The sequence below is a fragment of the Solanum verrucosum genome, unplaced genomic scaffold (genome assembly GCF_900185275.1).
Source record: "Solanum verrucosum unplaced genomic scaffold, falcon-dt-bn FXZP01000261.1, whole genome shotgun sequence".
Taxonomy (NCBI): domain Eukaryota; kingdom Viridiplantae; phylum Streptophyta; class Magnoliopsida; order Solanales; family Solanaceae; genus Solanum; species Solanum verrucosum.
In genome coordinates this window covers 829,793-847,761 of record NW_026019969.1, presented here as the reverse complement: position 1 = coordinate 847,761, position 17,969 = coordinate 829,793, and the positions used below count along the sequence as shown (strand labels likewise).

General features: G+C 30.6%; 1 protein-coding gene across 1 annotated transcript; it reads left to right on the top strand.

Annotated features, from left to right (window-relative positions):
• Nucleotides 1-8,208: 8,208 nt before the first annotated feature.
• LOC125815974 (agamous-like MADS-box protein MADS3) lies at nt 8,209-13,544 on the top strand. The gene is made up of 8 exons (XM_049495551.1): nt 8,209-8,589; nt 11,751-11,826; nt 11,926-11,987; nt 12,107-12,206; nt 12,482-12,523; nt 12,815-12,877; nt 12,963-13,120; nt 13,272-13,544. Exons 1-8 carry the CDS (start codon nt 8,408-8,410, stop codon nt 13,357-13,359), a joined length of 771 nt encoding a protein of 256 aa, XP_049351508.1. The 5' UTR covers nt 8,209-8,407; the 3' UTR covers nt 13,360-13,544.
• Nucleotides 13,545-17,969: the final 4,425 nt, after the last annotated feature.

The window sequence follows — 17,969 nt, the reverse complement described above, 5'->3', positions numbered from 1 at the left end:
CTTCTGTTTTCTCTCTCTTTCAATTTCTGATTATTATTATTTTCTTTTTGCTGGTTTTTTTTTTTAAGAAAGTGGAAAGTAGAGGCTACGGCGTCGTTTTTACGCCGACACGGACCACACTTTACAACTTGTAATTATTTATGGTTAGGATTAGGAAAGTCATGGACCTATGATGTAACCTAGTTATGTTAAAATTAGTATTTTAATTATTTGATTTGATATATTAATAATGAGAGAAAATTGTAGAAATAGCAAACATATAATAGATATAATAAGACTTTATAACTATAGTTTTGTTTGTTATGCAGGCTGCGGGTTGTATATTTCTGTCCATTTGTATATTTTACTTACGAATATATAAATAGGGTAAGTATATACAAATTTTGTATTTATACATTTAGGATTTTTCAGAACTCTGTTTGTATATTTCACTTGCCAATATACAAACAAGGTAATTTATTATGATTTTTTCATAAATTGTATACAAATAACTAAGGTAAGCATATACAAAATTTTGGATATATAATCAGGAACCGAATTATACAAATTCTGTATTTATACAAATAAGACAAATTATACAAAATCAGACGAATGACAAAAATTGGGAAAACTGTATCCACACATTACAAAAATTGGGAAACAATGAAGACTGTATCATCATTGTTGCTTTCTCTTGTTCATTAAAATTTGATGTATAAGTCGTTTTGAGTGAATTCTATATCGAAAAATTTGAAATATTGAGCGAATTTTATATCTAAAATTTGGAACTGTTTAGAGGTATTTTTGAGTTGGTCGGGATTAAATAATCAATGTATACACCATGTATATAGTCAGTGTATAGTTAAGTTATATTCAATTTTTTGAGTGTATCATAATGTATAGTTATTGCATACTTTCTATGACTTTTAACTATTTTTTGTGTAAGTAAAAGTATGATTATGTTTATTGTAAACTAATTACTTTATTGTATATTTTTAAAACTAGCCTTATTGTAAATTGTGTTTTTAATTAAGGAAAAATTACTTAAATACACATCTTATTTTACCATAATCTCCTACCAAATTTTCAAAAATCCCCTCTCGAATACATCACTCTCTTCTCGCTGATACATCCATATCCCCTCTCGAATACATCTCTCTCCTCTCTGATACATGCCTCCCCTTTCAGATACATCTCTCCCCTATGTATTCAGATGTCCTATCCCTCTCTGATACATCCCTCCCCTATGTATTTGGATGTCATAACTCATATCCCTTTATGATGCATCCCTCCCCTATGTATCTGGATGTCATAACTCATATCCCTCTATGATGCATCCCTCCCCTCTCAGATACATCCCTTCTCTATGTATCTGGATGTCTAGTGATGTATCCAGAAGTCCAATGATGTATCCGGAAGTCCAAGTGATGTCTATGGAATTCATAAATTTTGAAGGAATTTTTGTAATTTGAAAAAGAGTAGGAAAATAATGCAATTAACTCTTAACACTATGAAATTTCTATAAATTATACCATTAATCCGACTAAAGTTTGATAAAAATCATCCCAAGACAAATACTTGTCGTAATTGGGCCCAATTGTAAAATCAGTTGTGTGCACATCCAACCATCTTCAATATTTGCATCAAATCAAATGGACGGTCGGAAATCTAGACAATATATCACTTAATTAGAGTACTTAAAATTAAGGAAAAGTTACATATTTAGCCGCTTGTCAAAAATAATTATAATTTTTAGTGATATATATGCCAAAATATACACTAGTTCTGTATAAAAAAAAATGTATATAGCATGTTTATTTATCTAAATAAGGGTGTATTTTTACATAATCAAGAAATCAAATTAAAGGTAATATTTAATTAAGGGCTGTTTTATCAAAATCACTTGTTATTATCTATAAAAAACATGTAAAATTCTTAAGGATTGGGCCATTGCCCATGAAAACTTCATGCCATAAAGGTACTATTTGCTGATTAGCAGGCATTTGGTCATAAGATTTAGGAGTCGGATTTCAAAGCAATATTTGGTTATCAAATATGCATAGATTTCAGCTTCACTTTCAAGTCAAGTCATAATTTTAAAATTTTCAAAATGTAGGATTTTGAAATTCCAAAAATATTTAAATGTAAAACTTGACTCATACATTTATATTTTGTAAAAACAAAAAGAGACTCATTATTTTAAAATTTTGCAAAAAAAGACTCATGCTTGACATGAAGAAATTATTCACACCATACCATGTAGAAGATTTATATTAAAGAAAAGCTAGTTACTACTGTTGTTAATTTTTTGGACTAGTGAATCTTTATAAAATTATGTTTATTTCAAAGTTTGTAATAACATGTAATTGCAAAAAAATATTTATAAAAAAAGAAAATCAAGATATGTGATTTATTAATGCGTCTCCTCGTGATATTTTGGTACCTTGTTTTATAAGCTATTATTTGCTCATTTGTTAAGATTGTATAAGAGTTAAGGAAAGTTTTGATGTTTTGCATAAATTTTGAGGTTTTTACGTTCATGAAAAAAAATACAATATAAGAAGTCTAAATTGCATATCCAAAAGAAATTTCAACTTCAAAAGAACTTAAATATTTTTCAAATCATGTCCAAACAGACCCTTAACGAACCTTGATGAATTCATAATTATTATTTTTATAGATAGTTATTATAACTTTCAATGTTAAACCGGTTTATTAGTTCAATAAAGAAAAGAAATACTAGAAATAATAAGGTTCAACATTAACTTTCTTCAGTTCTTTCCTAAGACTATTAAGTATCGAATGATCAATTTGGATTATTATAATGGGCTCTCATCACTTGGATTATTATAATGGAGATATTTTTTTTGAATATATACAAAAAAGAAAAAAATATTATAATGGATAATTATTTTAAAAAAATATACAACAAAGAAAAAAATAGAGATTTTTTTTTTGAATTCTAATATCTTCTCATAATCTAGGATTATTATAATGGGCTCTCATCAATTGGATTTAATAATAATAAAGTTACTCCCTTCATTCACTTTTACTTCTTCAGTATTTTAAAATATATTTTTATTTTTATTTCTCATTTTTAGTAACTATTGTGGTAAAATAGTGCACTCAAGAGTGTGACATAGTGGTTGAGATCTTTGAAGTCACAGATTCAAAATTCAGACATTGAATAATTCTTGTCGTAGATATATATTACGTGAAATTAGTGTACAAATCAAAAGTGAACAAATAAAAATGAAATATGCAAAAGTGAATTTCATTAAATTCACCTGTATTTGATGAGTGGTGGAACAATTGAATTTGGTCCCCATTAGTCATGAGTAGATGAAGAAGATTCAAAGGAAGTATACGAAATGATGCCTTGAAAGCTCAGCTTGTTTATAAATGGAAATATATAGTACATTGAAATGCTACCCACTCCAATCCATTAAAACCTTCTAAAAATGGAAAAATCTAACCACCACCACAGCCTACTAAATTGTTTCCACTATCTACTTCCTTTTTATAATTAATTCATTTAAATGCATAAATCTTACTAAAGTAGACTATTTTCGTTCCGAGAGAACTCAAATCCAAAATCTTTATTCTAATTAAAACTTATATATATTTTTTTTTACCTCACCATGTATACAAAGATAATTCAATTATATGGTTTGGGTTGTGTTTGTTTATGGACTTTTAATTTGATGAAAAGATTTCTGAAAGGAGCATGTGATTTATTCATTTATTTTACTTGGAACTGGAGGATTTTATTTATATATTAAGGTTCATTCATATAGTGAGAAACTTGTATAATATATGATACAATTCCAAACAACATTTCTATTGAGAGCGCCTCTTACAAAAAAAGGAGATGTTTCAAACTTTAAAAACATAAGGAGCATGTGATATTTATTCGTACTAAAAAGTTGGTTTTCCCCCTGCCACTCAAAGATATATGTTACATACCACAAATTCAAAGGCATATATATGTTATGGAAAAAGATTATGACTAACTATTCATAACTCACACATCATACGGAATTAGCCCTAAATTAATTAAGTACGATGATGAAGAAGACGTTTTGTTTGTAATAATATTACGTATAACAAGTTTGTAAAGGGGACAAATTTCAATTAGAAAATGTTGTAATATCATGTGATTATGAATAAATATAGACTACTCTAATACTCTAATAAATAGAGAAATAAGAGAGTACGTACGTACGTACTAGTGTTAGAAAATAGTGAAGGTGTAAAGTCATATCAATGAAAGGGATAGAAAATGTGATGTGCTCTAAGACAATCCAAGGACATCTCTATATTAAATACGAATAACTGCATTGCGTTTTAACTTGTTGATAAATAATTAGTGAAACAATAAATAATATGGGAAAAAATAAGTTCGGGGGCCATAGGATTTAGGATCCCTGCATATTCATTAAAAGTTCTATGTACGTCAAGTGTTTAATTTCAAACGTGACATTATATAATAATATACTAAGATATAGCTAGTATGATATATTTTTATTTAAGTACTCTAAGCTAAGAATAATAGAACAGAAAGATAGAAAAAGATCCATATAGTTAATTAATGGAATATCCAATGTTTTTTCTCAAGTACTCTAACAAACTAGTTAGGATTATGTTTTATGGCTTAATTAGATGCTTAATAATCACATTTGATTCAATGTTTGTCAAGAGCTATTTCAACTTGGTTACACGCTTAATGTTTGTTGTAGTACTAATAAATTTGAGATTATAATAGAATTACTTATCATAATCTGAAGGGAAACCTTAATTTGTTATAATTATAAATGACATAACTTTTTAATTAATACTTATATTGAAATGAAATAACATAACCAACCCTACGTATTACTATGGAATCACTAAACTAAAATCTTTTTGTTCACCTTTAATTTGCCTTTTTTTTATATTATCAAATGCTCAGTATCTGTTTTGATGTTTCAACTAATTTAGATTTACATAACGTTACATTAACGTCCGTTAAGGAACTGATGTTCTCAAAGCCCGAATACAAAAACTTTTAATTAATTATACAATACTCCATTAAAATAAAGTTTCCAAAATAGGAAGAATCGTCTAAAAATTGGGTGGTGCTGGAAACAACCAAAATCAGAAATATTTACAGTGTGATCACATGACTTTATTTACATGCACTGCTACTGCCACCCCACTATATACAGCTCCCATTGAAATAAAAAATAAAAATATTATTCCAATATAATGTATATCTTAGTCTTCCCTCTATTATGTTTGTCCCAAGATTCATGCCAAACCTATGCATCCTGTCTTCCTCTATTTGTAGTCTTTTTTATATTGCAATTGATTAAGTAGTGTAAGCGCCCGTTTAGACATGATTTTAAATTAGATTAATTTCAAGTTGAAATTTTGTTTAAATGTATATATAATTTTGAATCTTGTATTAATTAGAAGCTCCTGAAATGCTGCATTAATTAACAAATCACATATTTTCATATTTCTTTTATAAATAAATATATGTGCTAATATGCTAGTACAAATTTTTAAATACACATAATTATATAAAGATTCGCTAGTTCAAAAATTCAAAAACAAAAAAACATGACCAAAGCCTAGTAGGAAGGGAATAGACTTGCCCTTTTGTCTGCTCGTGGGACGAAACAACAACTCAGTAGTACATTTGAAATATAGACTTGCCCTAAGCCTAATATTAATATGTTACCTACTTTTTCTTTCTTTTATTTTAATTAGTCTACTTTGAAATAAACTTAGCTTGAAATATATAGGTCATAGAAATTAATTTATGTTACTATGATTGATTCTGATATCATATGAAAGAATATGAGGAATTAACAAATTTTGTAAGGCAATAGGTGGAGCGATCTAGAATGTTAAAACTTTTGTAAAATTAAATTCTTATTAATAAAAAATCTATCAATTTTTATAGGAGCTATTCAGACATACATGCGATATGAAATTATGATATATCAAATTAATATGAAGATAAAGTTATGTTTGAATGTGCAATTTGAATTTATAAGTTTATTTTTTTCCCTAAACATGAAAAAATCACAAGTTATGAAAACTATTTTAAAAAAATCAGTCTTACACAATGATCTTATCAAATGAATAAATCACTTTTCTTTCCTAAATAAGATATCGAAACATTCTAAGACAATAAACCACATATTTTCATGTTCTTTTATAAATAAATGTTTGTAATTACAAACTTTCAAATACACATAATTTTATAAAGATCTATAAGTCAACAATAGTAGACTAGTAGTAATGTATTCTTTATCTTTAATATAATCCTTTCATTTGGTATGAACAATCTCTTCATGCTAAACATGAATCTTTTTTTCCTTTTTTTTTTTTTTACAAAAAATATAAACCCACGGATTAAATTTGACATCTTAAAAAGTTGAAATCATGATTAGAAATCCCAAATCTTTTTTTTTTTTTTGGGGGGGGGAGATGTGGGATTTAAAATTATAATTTCAAATCATGATTATGAATCAGATATTCAAACATTGATATTAAATCGCATGTCCAAATGGTACATGTTCTTCTCATCACTATTGCTTGGCTCTAATTAAGACATGTGATGGGTGGGTCATGGGAATAGTCAGCAAAATATATATATATATATATATATATATATATATATATATATATATATATATAGGAACTTAAAACAATGAGTAAAGTTTGTACCTTGTTACTAATGGATGGTTGCTAGTGATCCCCACCTTGAACATATTCTCAACATCTCTTTCTACTTCTTTTTCTTTTTAGTTTTTCATTTCTCTTTCTACAAATTAATTAATGTTTTTGACATTTTTTTAGTTGAAGATTTATTTTCATGCTCATTGATATTAGTCCTTGAAAGACTTTAACACATATAAGAGCAACAAATAAAGAACTTTGCGATAATAATATAATATGGATATTTATATTCAATACTTATAGCTTCATTTATTGCCGCATCAATCTGATTTTTGAGTTGAGAGTTTTCAGCGTCTTGGATATGAACGGTTGAGATTAAATTTGGAGGCTTGTAAAGTCACATTTTGGCCGCGGACAACAACTCTATTTTGGATTAATTTTTCTCCTTTCTTCAATTGATTTATGTATAATCTATATACAAGGTGAAATAAAAGAACCCTTGGACCTTTGTCAAATGAAGTGCATCAAAGACAAGGAGGACAACTTATTGATAGAAGAGGGACATATAAGATGGAGACTATATATATAGTTATACTTTCATAAACTCTTAAACGTAGAAGGGTAACATTGTGTTAGATGATTTGATGAAACCACATTTGTTACCATTTACAATCAGTGTGTACCAATGTGAACTATATCTTAATTTGATAGTATAAAAAATATTTATTATTATCTATGGATAAAAATTAAACTCAATAATTTTATAGACGATGCTAGTTAAATTCACTTAAAAAATGAATTAAGTGCAATATGGTAAATATTTCTGTTAAAGGATATAGCACATGTCCATTTAATTATAATTTATGATTCCTTAATTGATTGCTAAATTCTTGGTAATTATTATCCTAACCACCATAAGCCTAGGAATACCTAAATACATCCTACTACAAGACAAGTTCTTCCTTAAAAACCCTTTGCTATCACTAGGCAATAAATAGGACAAGCTATAGGTTTCTTATATTTTTAGATAATTAGTATCCTTTTGGCAATTAGCATGAAATTCTAAACAAATATACCTTATTAATTAGCCCCTAAAAGAAATTATGGTTGCTAAATTAACCCATATGCTTTTTTTTTTTTTAAATTGAAAATTATTCTTGACAAAAAATTAATATTTGATGTGCGCCTTTGTCTCTCAACAATTAATAAGATGGTCCAAAATATTAGTTGGATGCTACTATCAAACTTTGTTATGTCTTCACACAAATGATCAGAAACTATCTGAAACTTGGACCTTTTGAATTCATTGAACCTAATTACTTGGACCACTTATTAACTTTTTCATCATCATTTTGAAATTGAATTCAATATTTTTTTATGAAAATAAATTATTATTGGTCTGTGACCAGGTTTCTTTTACCCTAAAAGAGAAGGTAACAAAGTTTCTTACAATTACAAGAAATGATTTTTTTTAGGAAAAAATAGAGCAATTTTTTTTTTCTTAGAAGATTTTTTTTTTTATATAAAAGAATGAAGCAAAAGAAGAATTATTAGGTTACCATTTTGTTGCAAGAAGAGATCCAAGATTGAACCTTTTTGTTAGCTTCCACATTTATAAGGAAGAAGGGGAATTATGTAGTACACTTTTACACTTATTGCTAACCCCACCTTACCTTGTTTCTCCTATTTATTACTGATCATAACATAAATAATTTTCTTTTATAGAATTAGCTAGCTCTTGGAATAGAAGAAAAAAATGGGGAGAGGGAGAGTGGAACTAAAGAGAATTGAGAACAAAATCAACCGTCAAGTGACATTTTCTAAGAGGAGGAATGGTTTGTTGAAGAAAGCTTATGAATTATCAGTGCTTTGTGAGGCTGAAGTTGCTCTCATCATCTTCTCTAGTCGTGGAAAGCTCTATGAGTTTGGTAGTGCAGGGTATATACACATATATATACTAAGTTTTTTTTTGTTTTTTTTTTATATATATACATGAAAAATGTGTCATGTTTACTTTGTGTGGGCTCTTAATTACTAGTAATAACTAATTTTTGATGATATGGGGTTGTTCTAAATCATAAAAAGATTACAACTTTATGTTTTTTTTTTCATATGGGGTTCTTCTAAAACATAAAAGATTACAACTTTAAGTTACTTTTTCATATGGGGTTCTTCTAAATCATAAAAAGATTACAACTTTAAGTTACTTTTTCATATGGGGTTCTTCTAAATCATAAAAAGATTACAACTTTATGTATGTTTTCATATGGGGTTCATCATATAAATATATGCTAAGCTTTTTTATACATGATAAGTCTGTCAAGTTTACTTTGTGGGGGCTCTTAATAGCTAATTCTTGAAAATGGGGCTTCTAAATCATACAAAGATTACAACTTTATGTTTGTTTTCATATGAAGTTCATCATATAAATATATACTAAGCTTTTTTAACACATGAGAAGTGTGTCAAGTTTACTTTGTGGGGATCTTAATAGCTAATTTTTGATATGGGGTTCCTATAAATCATAAAAAGATTACAATTTTATGGGTTTTTTCATATGGGTTTATCATATATATATAAAGAAAGATAAACACACACACAGAGTGAAAGGCAGAGTGAGATAAGTTGTTTTTTGTTTTTGTGGGAGAGTGGGTTTTATGTTTAAAAATAAAATTGTTGGATAAATAGACTTGCTAAATTGGTATGGGCTTTTGCAGCACTTTACATAAGCACCAACTTTTTATCTTTATCTGTTGTCTGTTATGTGGAGTTTTCAGATTTGGATCTCTCTTTGAGTTTTCTTTCTTCTTTCATTTTAATGTTTGATCAAAATGTGATGAATATGAGAAGGAGGGGTTTGGCTCTACCAATTGGAAATCGACACGTTTCAATGGTTAATCCACAAAAACAAAAGATCAGAGTAAGGTCTGACCAGGTCTAGAAACTTCTTCTTCCAACCCTTTTGGACAAATGTGTAAGATCTAGGGTTTCTCTCCATTTTGTTCCTACTATTTCCTTTCATCTTTTTCTTTAATGCTTTTGCTGTTTCTTGGAACACTTGTTAGTCCAATGGTTATAAAACATCAAAAAGTTTCAAACTTTGTCTTCTTTATACCTTTTCATCCTTAGATCTTGAAGTCCTTTCAATGATTTCTACTTCATATACCAAACTCATACATTTTCTTCTGTTGTGACAAAATCCTTTGTGTAAAAGAGAGTGTTGTACTAAACTGCACATCAAAAAGTAGTGGCATATGCCTGTTAAAAGGGAATTTGTTCATATTTTGAGATTTCTTGCATTTATCAGTTTTGCAGGTAAGTATATGATCTGATTGCTACTTTCTAAGCATATGAAAAAAGGAGTTTTCTTTATCAGTTCCCATACCCCAAGAACTGATCAAGATCTCTTTTTTCTTTCCATTTTGGTGAAATTTATTACTGATGAGTCTTATTAGATTCTTGAGTTTTTCAATATATATTAGAAACTTTGCTTCCAGCTCATGTTCTTTAAGCAATGAAATTGAGTACTTTTATTCCCTCCCATCCAAAGCCTTACACTTTTTTTTTTCATAGTCTTCAATTTTCTTGATATCATTTTTTTGTTGAAGAATGATTGTATTAAAGAAAAAAATGCTTCTTTGTTTTTGGTAATATCTCTGACTTTTTTTAATTCATACACATCAATGTCTTGGGGTAATAGCACAGTACTGTTAAAGATGACTTCTTTTTTGCTTGTAATCTTTCAAGAAAATTACAAGAAAAAATGTAGTGTCCAACTACAAATTTCTTGTGTTCATAATCACATTTGTTCTACCATGTAACTCTTTTGTTTAGAATTAGGGTTTTGTATGGAGAAAATGTGATCTTTGTTATTAAATACAAAATGAAAAACCTGATTGGCGGTTTTAATTCCTTGAATTGTACTCTATATGTTTATATTAGTTGTCCACTTTCCTGTTTACACGTTACTTAATGGAAGGTTGGAAGAAGGAAAAGCTATAGAGAACCCTTAATTCCACTTTCCCCTTACTAATATGGGACGTATGGAGTAGTACAAAAAGCTATAGAGCCCTTAATTCAATGTCTAAATAGTACTGTTTATATTTCTATCTAATTATCCTTAAGGAATTGCGAAAATGAATTTATGTTTCCACTTATTTTTGCCAAGTCTTTTTCCACTTTCCAAATATGGAAGGTTGGAACTTAGAAGAAGGAAAAAGACAACCTCTTGTTATACTAATGGCCAATTAAATAAAATGGAGCAAATGAATAGAAATGAGAAGACTTTTGTTATTTTAATCCTTGTGTAATGTACTCTTCCAGCTTTTGTCTTTTTTTAATTTCTACTGTATGCCTCCTTTTTGTCCATTATATATTCAATAGTTTTCTTTTCTTTTAGAGTTTGTTTGTTTGTTCTTGTGTTTATTTTTCTTTTTGGTTTTTGGGGTAGAATGTATGGTTAGTTGAGCCTGATGAGTCTTTTTCATGGCTATGTATGTGAATTTTATTTTTATTTTTAAATTGGTGGCAGTAGGATTTGAATTCGGAATTTTCTCTGCTTTGATACTATATTAATGTGTAAATTCCTCTTATCGAAAAACTATAACTATATATAGTGCAATAATATGTTTCAATTTATATGAGCTTCATTTTCATCCACCTTATTTAGTAGTACTCAGTTTAATTTGTTTCAATTTGATTGTTTTACCTTCTTTTTATTCCACTTATGAAGAGAATGTATTTTTTTATAACTCTTTAATGTAATTTTCCCTATGACCTTAAGATCACAAAATTAAATGACAGGTACATTCCACAGTTTATAGTTATTTAAAATCATAAATTTTAAAAGTTTTTTTTATTTTCTTAAAATTTGTGTTGAGTCAAAATCTGCCTCCTGTGACCTCTGTGCAAAATCATGTTGCACACATGATTGTGTGTTGATGTCTTTTCCTTTTTATGTAATTTAACTTAATAGCCTTAATTAGTAGAGTATTTGTCTAATTAAGTATCTTTTATCTCTCCTTAAACGTCTCGCTTAATTAATTGAAACAATAAGAATAAGATTAGGAAAGAAAAGTAATATTTTGTTTTGTTTGCAGCATCACTAAAACCCTTGAGAGGTACCAACGTTGTTGCCTTAATCCTCAAGACAATTGTGGTGAAAGAGAAACACAGGTTTGTAGCTGTCATATTCTATGTAGTATTTTAAGTTGTTATATGGTTCTTCCTAAGCATGCATGATTTGTTTTTCTTTTTTGGTTGTTGTAAATTTAGAGTTGGTACCAAGAGGTCTCTAAATTAAAGGCCAAGTTTGAAGCCCTTCAACGAACTCAAAGGTTATTTATGTCATTTGCTTATTCATTTGACATTATATTATAATTTTGACATATATATCCTTGAAATTAAGTGTTTTAAGTTTTCTGAAATGTTTTTTATTGGTATAATACATATGAAGGCACTTGCTTGGTGAAGATCTTGGAGCATTGAGTGTGAAGGAGTTGCAAAATCTTGAAAAACAACTTGAAGGTGCACTTGCACAAGCTAGGCAAAGAAAGGTATATACTTAATTGCCATCTTTTTACGATTATTGTTACATATGATTATATCAAAAACTTTATATTGTGCTTCACACAATTGATATTAGTTGTGTGAACCATGAGGCTTCTCTTTGTCTCACGAAAAAGTGAATCCAAATCCACCAACTTTGAATCTACCTTTTCTGTGAGTCCAGTTCTATGAGTTAAATATTAGTAAATTTTTTCCATATGGTATCTAATTTTTTTTTTTTACTTTTCGTACTAATTAAGGATTGGTTTCTGCATTTTTTTAGACACAAATAATGATGGAACAGATGGAGGAGCTTCGTAGAAAGGTAAGATATATAAAATGCTGAATGCCTAATTTCTTCCTTTCGAAACTAGCTATTCGAAATACCACCTAAATAACTATAGTCATTGAGTCAATTAAGTTGGGTTGAAAGAGTCTGAGGTTGGTTCAATGATGTATATCATACATCATGGTTAATTATCAAGGGCCTATATTCACCGTGCATCATGTGATGCACGTGAACTCATAATTCCTTCTCAAAATAAGTATTTTGAATAAATGTTTAAAAAATTCTAAATTCGTCTCTGTTGGTAATTGAATTTATTTATGTTATCAGGAGCGTCATCTTGGTGATGTGAACAAGCAGCTGAAGATTAAGGTTTCTCTTGAACTATCAACGGTACTACTCTATATTGCTCAAATTCTTTAAAAATATCAGAGTGAGTGAGTGCATGTTGAATCATCTTATTTTTGTATGTTGACAGTTTGAGGGTGAAGGACAAGGTGGAGTGAGAGGTGTTCCTTTTCCATGGAGTACTTGTAATGCATCATTAGATGAAGCTGGAAGCAGCACCTTTCATGTCCACCATTCTCAATCAAATCAAATGGACTATGATTTACCTGATCCAGTTCTTCAAATAGGGTATATATATATACCTATATTACTTTCATCTATTAATTGATCGCGCTCACTCAACTTTTGATAATTCACATTAAAAATCGTCTATCTTGTTTTGTTTTTCAAAAGTCATTTTACTTTACCTAATTAGCTTTAACATTAATGTAAACTGCAGGTATCATCAGTATATGGCTGCAGATGGAGCCTCAGGGTCAAGGAGCATGGCTGTTGAGAGTAACATCATTCATGGCTGGGGTCTTTAATTTCTAATTCTAATTATGGATATACTAGTTCAAGTTTTTTGCTTTAAGTTTTTCAGATTAAAAACTAAGTGACATATATATAATTATGATTTGAAATGCTTGTTATATAGTAATGTATAATTTTAGTAAGTGTTATGTACACTACTCTTTTTAACTTTATAAGTTTTTTCCATTTTCTCACAAAATTAATTGGTGATGCATGGTTTTGTTAGTATTAGAAACTAGCAGCAAGAAAGGACTTAGTTCAACAACAGTTCTTTCCATTCATATTTCAGATTTCAAAAAGTATACATATCTTTTCATTCATATTTCAGATTTCAAAAAGCATACACACATCTACATAAGCTTTTCCAAAGTAAGTAGAGGATTATATATATCCAACCACTATTGACTTTCTTACAAAACATAATCCATAAAACAAGGACTACCTTTCCTTTACATACTAAACATAATATTTAAAAAGAACCATTAAACAAAAACCATCTAGAAATATCTCATTTTCTAACGCTCCTTCTTGAGATTTTTCTTGGACACTCCCAACTTAGCCCTAAGAACTTCAAATTTCCCCTTAGGAAGAGCCTTGGTCATGATGTCTGCAATCTGCTGATCTGAGCTGCAATGAACAAGTTTAACTTCGCCACCTGATAGCGTGAAACTTCACATTTATATGCTTGCTACGACCACGTTGCACTGGATTTTTGGCCATAGATATTGTTGACTTGTTTCAACCTTAATGACAGTAACTTCAATAATGTCATTTTGTTCCAGATCACGTAGAATCTTTCTTAACCATAGAGCCTGATTAGTTGCACCAACAACGGCGATGTATTCAACTTCTGCAGAAGATTGAGCTATCACCTCTTGCTTCTTTGAATTCCATGAGAACATGCCTGAACCAAGTGTAAAAGCATATCGAGAAGTGCTATTCATATCATCAACGCTTCCTGCCTAATCACTATCTGAGTAACCCATCAGTTGCCCTTGCTCTTCCTTTTTAAACCAAATACCATACTCAGCAGTTCCTTTGATAAATCTCAACGTTTATTTAGCAATACCAAGATGAACTTGATTTGGAGCTTGCATAAACCTCGATAGTAGACTTGCCGCGAACATGAGATTGGGTCTTGTTGCTGTCAAATACAGCAAACTACCAATCAGACTTTTATAAATTGTTGGATCAACCCTGTCACCTCCTTCAAACTTCGAAATCTTTTCATTGTAAACCAGTGGGGTCGGTATAGGCTTCCACCTATCCATCATGAACTTTTTAAGAAAATCCTTCTCTGAGAAATGAAAATTCCATCAGTAGCTTGATGAATCTCCATTCCCAGAAAGTAACTCATTTCCCTCAAATCTGACATTTCAAACTTGGTCTCCATTTCTTGCATGAACTGATTCACTATAGCTTCATTGCTTTCTGTTACCAGAAGATCATCAACATAGAGTGACACCACAAACACATCTCCTCCTCTAGCCTTCTTCACATATAAAGTGGCTTCATTTTCACTTCTCTTGAAGCCACAATGATTGGGATGATCATCAACCTTATTGTACCATGCTCGAGGAGCCTGTTTTAATCCATACAACGCCTTATGAAGTCGATAGACTTATCTTCCATTCATGCAACTTGAAAGCCTTCTGGTTGATCGACATAGATCTCCTCCCGCAATAGTCCATTTAAGAATGCCGATTTCACATTCAAATGATACAACTTCCAATTTGACTGAGCTACCAAAGCAAATAGCAGCCTTATTGTATCATGTCGTGCAACAGGTGCAAACGTATCTCCATAATCCAGACCTGCAACTTACGTGTAACTTTTCACAACAAGCCTTGCTTTGTATTTATAAACTGAGCTATCTGGATTAAATTTGGTTCTATAAACCTACTTCACTCCGATCACATTTTTGTTTTTGGGTTTATCAACCAACTTCCAAGTATCATTCTTTTCTATCATACCAATCTCCTCCTTCATAACTTCAATCCAAACTTCATGTCTTGATGCTTCTTGATAGCTATTTGGTTTCGAGATTACAACATTGCATCTTTCATATATCTCGAAAATAGACCTTGTCTTCAAAATTGGCGAATCAAGTGAGGATTCCCCGTCTGATTCTTTTTTTTTCTTCCAGAGTTTCAGACCCAAATGATTGTATTTCAGGCAGCGGACTCAAGTTTTGAAAAACTGCATTATCTTTCTAAATTTGCTCCTTATCCCAGTTTCAATAAGCATGCTCATCCACAACTACATCTCTTCGGATTGAAATACTTTTTGTTTGCAAGTTGAAAACTCTATAACCCTTGGCTTGTGATGAATAACCAATAATGATCCCCAATTCACCTTTTGATTCAAGTTTGCTTCTTTTGACAGAAGAAACATGGGAAAAGCATATCGAATCAAAAACTTTTAGATGCTTGGCAGATGGCTGTATTCCACTCCATGCCTCAATAGGAATCTTTTCATCCACAACTTTTGTTGGCAACCTATTTAACAACTACACTGAAGTATGAATAGCTTCTGCCCAAAAGCTTTGTGGCAGTTCCTTTTCTAGCAACAAACATCTAGCCATTTCAACTACTGTTCTGTTTTTTCTCTCCGAGACTCCATTTTGTTCGGGTAAATAACTTACTATCAACTTGTGATCAATCCACATATCTTCACAATACTTATTGAACTCATTTGAAGTGTATTCACCACCATTGTCTGACCTCAAAACCTTTAGCTTACTACCACTATGTCTTTGCGCAAAAGCTCTAAATTTCTTGAAAACTGAAAATACTTCTGACTTGTTACTCAGAAAGTACACCTAAGTCATCTTTGTTAAGTCATCAATAAAGAGCACAAAATATTTATTGTGTCCCAAAGATGATGTCCGCATAGGTCCACACACTTCAGTGTAAACTAGTTCAAGTTTTTCAGTTGCCCTCTGGGTAGCATTTTTAAGAAATGATTTCATGTGTACCTTACCCATTTGACATGACTCACAAACATCTTTAGACAGTGAAATCTCAGGTGAATCCTTAGTCAAGCCCTTTTCATACATAGACTTTAAAGTAGCATAGTTAAAATGACCATATCTTTTGTGCCACAACCATGACTCATCTTTACGTGCAAAATTTGCACTATCAAACCTTTTATCTAAAGGAAAAGTTTTATCCACCATTTCTACTTTAATAATCAAACTATCTTCAGAGTCAAGGATCAAACAATGTTTGCCCTTAAAATATAAGAAATAACCTTTAGACGTCATTTGAGCCACACTTAACAAGTTACATGCTAAACAAGAAACATACAACACATCATGTATTAACTTTGTACCTTGTGTAGTCTGAAAGGAAACTGAACCCTTTCCATGTGTATCAACCATTTCACTATTTCTCATCCTAACTTTAGCTTTGAATGACCTGTCAAGTGTGTGAAACAAGAGCTCATTGTGTGACATATAACTCGTACATCCACTATCTATGAATCATGAGGATTTGTTAGCTGTGTTTTCTACATAAGAAGCCATAAACAAGTTTTCTTCTTCATTTTTGAACTTTTCAACAAAATTTGCCTGCTGCACATGGTTTTGTTGTGGTTGATTCTGCATGGCCCTGCAATTTTTCTCAATATGACCCATCTTTCTACAGAATCTACACTGAATCGATGGCTTTCCTTTGAACCAATAATCTTTTTCTTGATGATTGGCTCTTTTACAGTGGCTGCAAGGTGGAAACTTCCCTTTCTTTGAAGATTCCTTCCATGGTTTTTCCTTTGTTGTTTTATCTCCTTCCATCCTTCTATTGTCCTTCATAGGTTGTTTGCCTTTATGTTGTGCCTGAAATACCACTTCTGCTACTTCTTCATCTCTTATACTTGATCTTTGTTCTTAGGCTTGCAACTTGCTGATCAGTTTTGCCACAGATAAAGTCTTCAAATGACAAGATTCTTCTATTGCTAAAATCTTGGACTCGAACCTTGCTGGTAAGCTTATCATCATCTTCTCCACCACTTTTGAATCTGGAAAAGTTTCACCAAACAACCTTATTTTGTTAACAATCTCGACAAGTTTGGCAGAATACTCTTTCACAGTATCTCCTTCTTTCATCCTTAACATCTCAAATTCTCTTTTGAGAGTTAAGAGTTTGACACTGAACTCTGTCACTTTTATCAAACTCCTCTTTTAGCTTCTCTCATGCTTCTTTAGGTGTTTCACAAGCCATTATTCTTGTGAAAATCATATCTGAAAGTGTTGAATGAAGGCATGCGGAGCCTTTGGTTTCCTTGACTTCGCATCTCATAAATCTTCATTTGTTCAATTGTTGGATTTGGTCCAAGTGGAAGAGGATCATCTTCACTTTCAATTGTTTCCCATAGACCAAAAGCTATGAGATAAGCCTTCATCTTTATCACCCATATGTGATAATTTTCTCCTGTAAACATAGGAGGTCCTGCACCCAAGAAGCCGTTGATGCCATGTTACTGCTGCTCAGCTCTCACCTTAAAAGGAGAAAAAACCTTAGCCTTCTTGCCTTCACAGATCCCTCAAGAAGAAGGGCTCTTGATACCACTGTTAGTATTAGAAACTAGCAGGAAGAAAGGGCTTAGTTCAACAACAGTTCTTTTC